The sequence below is a fragment of the Arachis hypogaea genome, chromosome 12 (assembly GCF_003086295.3).
Source record: "Arachis hypogaea cultivar Tifrunner chromosome 12, arahy.Tifrunner.gnm2.J5K5, whole genome shotgun sequence".
NCBI classification, from domain to species: Eukaryota; Viridiplantae; Streptophyta; class Magnoliopsida; order Fabales; family Fabaceae; genus Arachis; species Arachis hypogaea.
The window spans coordinates 71,358,232-71,360,352 of record NC_092047.1 but is presented as its reverse complement, the minus strand read 5'-3'; the positions used below and the strand labels follow the sequence as shown (position 1 = coordinate 71,360,352).

The window sequence follows — 2,121 nt, the reverse complement described above, 5'->3', positions numbered from 1 at the left end:
TTCTTGGTCCTCTAGAGCAATGTGTATCTGGAAGTATCCCGAATAGCCATATAGAAAGCAATAATGAGATTTACCGGATAATCGATCGAGCATTTGATCGATAAACGGAAGTGGAAAATGATCTTTTCTAGTGGCCGAATTCAATCTTCGGTAGTTTATGCATACTCGCCAAGAGTTTTGCAGCCGTGTTGCTATGAGATCCCCGCTTTCATTCTTGATTGTGGTTACCCCGGACTTCTTAGGCACAACTTGAACGGGACTTACCCATTCACTATCCAAAATAGGGTAGATGATGTCTGCCTCGAGTAACCATGTTACCTCTTTCTTGACAACCTCCAAAATAGTAGGATTTAATCGCCTTTGAGGTTATCTCACGGGTCTAGCTTCTTCTTCCAAAAAGATCCGGTGCTCACACACTTGGGGACTTATCCCCACTAGATCCGCCAAACTCCACCCTATTGCCCTTTTGTCCTTCCTCAAGACACATAGCAACTTCTCTTCTTGTTGAGAATTTAGTCCCCTTGCTATGATCACCGGAAACTTGTGGGCTTCATCAAGGTACGAGTAATTTAGGTGGGGTGGCAATGGCTTCAATTCTAGCTTTTGCTCTTGGCTTGTCACTTGAACTTCTTCACTTGGATCTTCACTATTTCCTTCAATCATATGTTTCTCTTCTAGCTTTGCATAATGCACTTTGGCCACAATGTTGTCAATTAGATCACACCAGAATATGGAATGGTTCTCCGGTGGGTGCCTCACTCCCTCTTCTAGGCTAAAACTTACAACTCTCCCATCTATCTCGAATGAGTAGGTTCCTGAATGGGCATCCAACTTGAACCTAGAAGTCCTCAGAAACGGCCTCCCAAGTAGGATAGATGATGCCCTCTCGGATTCACTTGGTGGAATCTCAATGATATGGAAATCAATTAGAAATATCAAACCCTTTATGTCGACCAACACATCTTCCGTAATACCTAACACGGTTATTATGCTCTTGTCCGCCAAGATGAACCTAGCTGCCGACCGCTTCAACGGTGGGAGCTTCAATAGATGATAAACAGAAAGAGGCATAATGCTAACGCATGCACCAAGGTCGCACACACAATCAATGAATTGGACTCCATCAATGACACAAGAAACTAAACAAGGACCCGGATCAATACACTTTTCCGGAATGGATCCCATCAAAGCCGAAATGGAACTACCCAATGGAATGGTTTCCAACTCATGAATTCTATCTTTGTTCATACATAAGTCCTTAAGAAATTTTGCGTATTTAGGCACTTGATGTATAGCATCAAAGAGGGGGATAGTTACCTCCACTTTCTTGAACATCTTCACCATCGTTGGGTCAAGTTCCACACGCTTCTTAGCTTTTCTTGCCAATGTAGGAAATGGAATTGGTTGAGCCACTTCCTCCAAGATTTGCTCCTTTCTAGGGACTTCACTCCTTGGTAGAGGGTCTTCATCTTCAACTATTACATGTGACTCCTCCTCTTCTTCAATTTCTTCTATCTCAACTCCATCTTCCTCTTGAGCAACTTTTATTGGACTAGGTGCCTTTGAATCCCTTTCCTTCAATTGCGTTCCGGACCTCAAGGTTACGGCGTTGATGCCACCCTTAGGGTTGAGTAGAGGTTGAGAGGGTATGGCACTAGAGGTTGAGGCTTGAGGAGTGGGAGTAGAAGATGGCTCCATGCGAGCAATGAGAGCTTGGAGAGTGGAAGTGAGACCATTAAGACTTGAGTTGAGTGTGTTTTGGAGTTCTTTTTGTCCTTGGAGTATGGACCGGAGTGTATCATCTTGATTTGGAGATGTGGAAGGATAGGTAATTTGTGGTGCTTGGGGTTGGTTGGGTGGAAGTGGTTGTCTATGAGGTGGTATGTAGGTTTGATAGTTCCTTCCTTGATTTGGTTGTTGGTTTGGAGGTTTTGTGAATAGCGGTTTTGTGGAGTGTTGTTGTTCCACTTTTGGTTGCCTCCATTGTCCCTTCCTCCTTGTTGATAATTGTCCCGCCAACTTTGGTTGGAGCTATCCCTCCATCCTTGATTAGAGTTGTTACTCCCTTGGTTATAGTTGCCTCCTTGTTGGGGGTACCCTTGGTTATAATTGCTCCCTTGG

General features: G+C 44.1%; 1 protein-coding gene across 1 annotated transcript; it reads right to left on the bottom strand.

Annotated features, from left to right (window-relative positions):
- Positions 1 to 366: 366 nt before the first annotated feature.
- On the bottom strand, positions 367 to 1,698 carry LOC140176753 (uncharacterized). Its single transcript, XM_072208300.1, has one exon. It carries the CDS (start codon positions 1,696 to 1,698, stop codon positions 367 to 369), a length of 1,332 nt encoding a protein of 443 aa, XP_072064401.1.
- Positions 1,699 to 2,121: the final 423 nt, after the last annotated feature.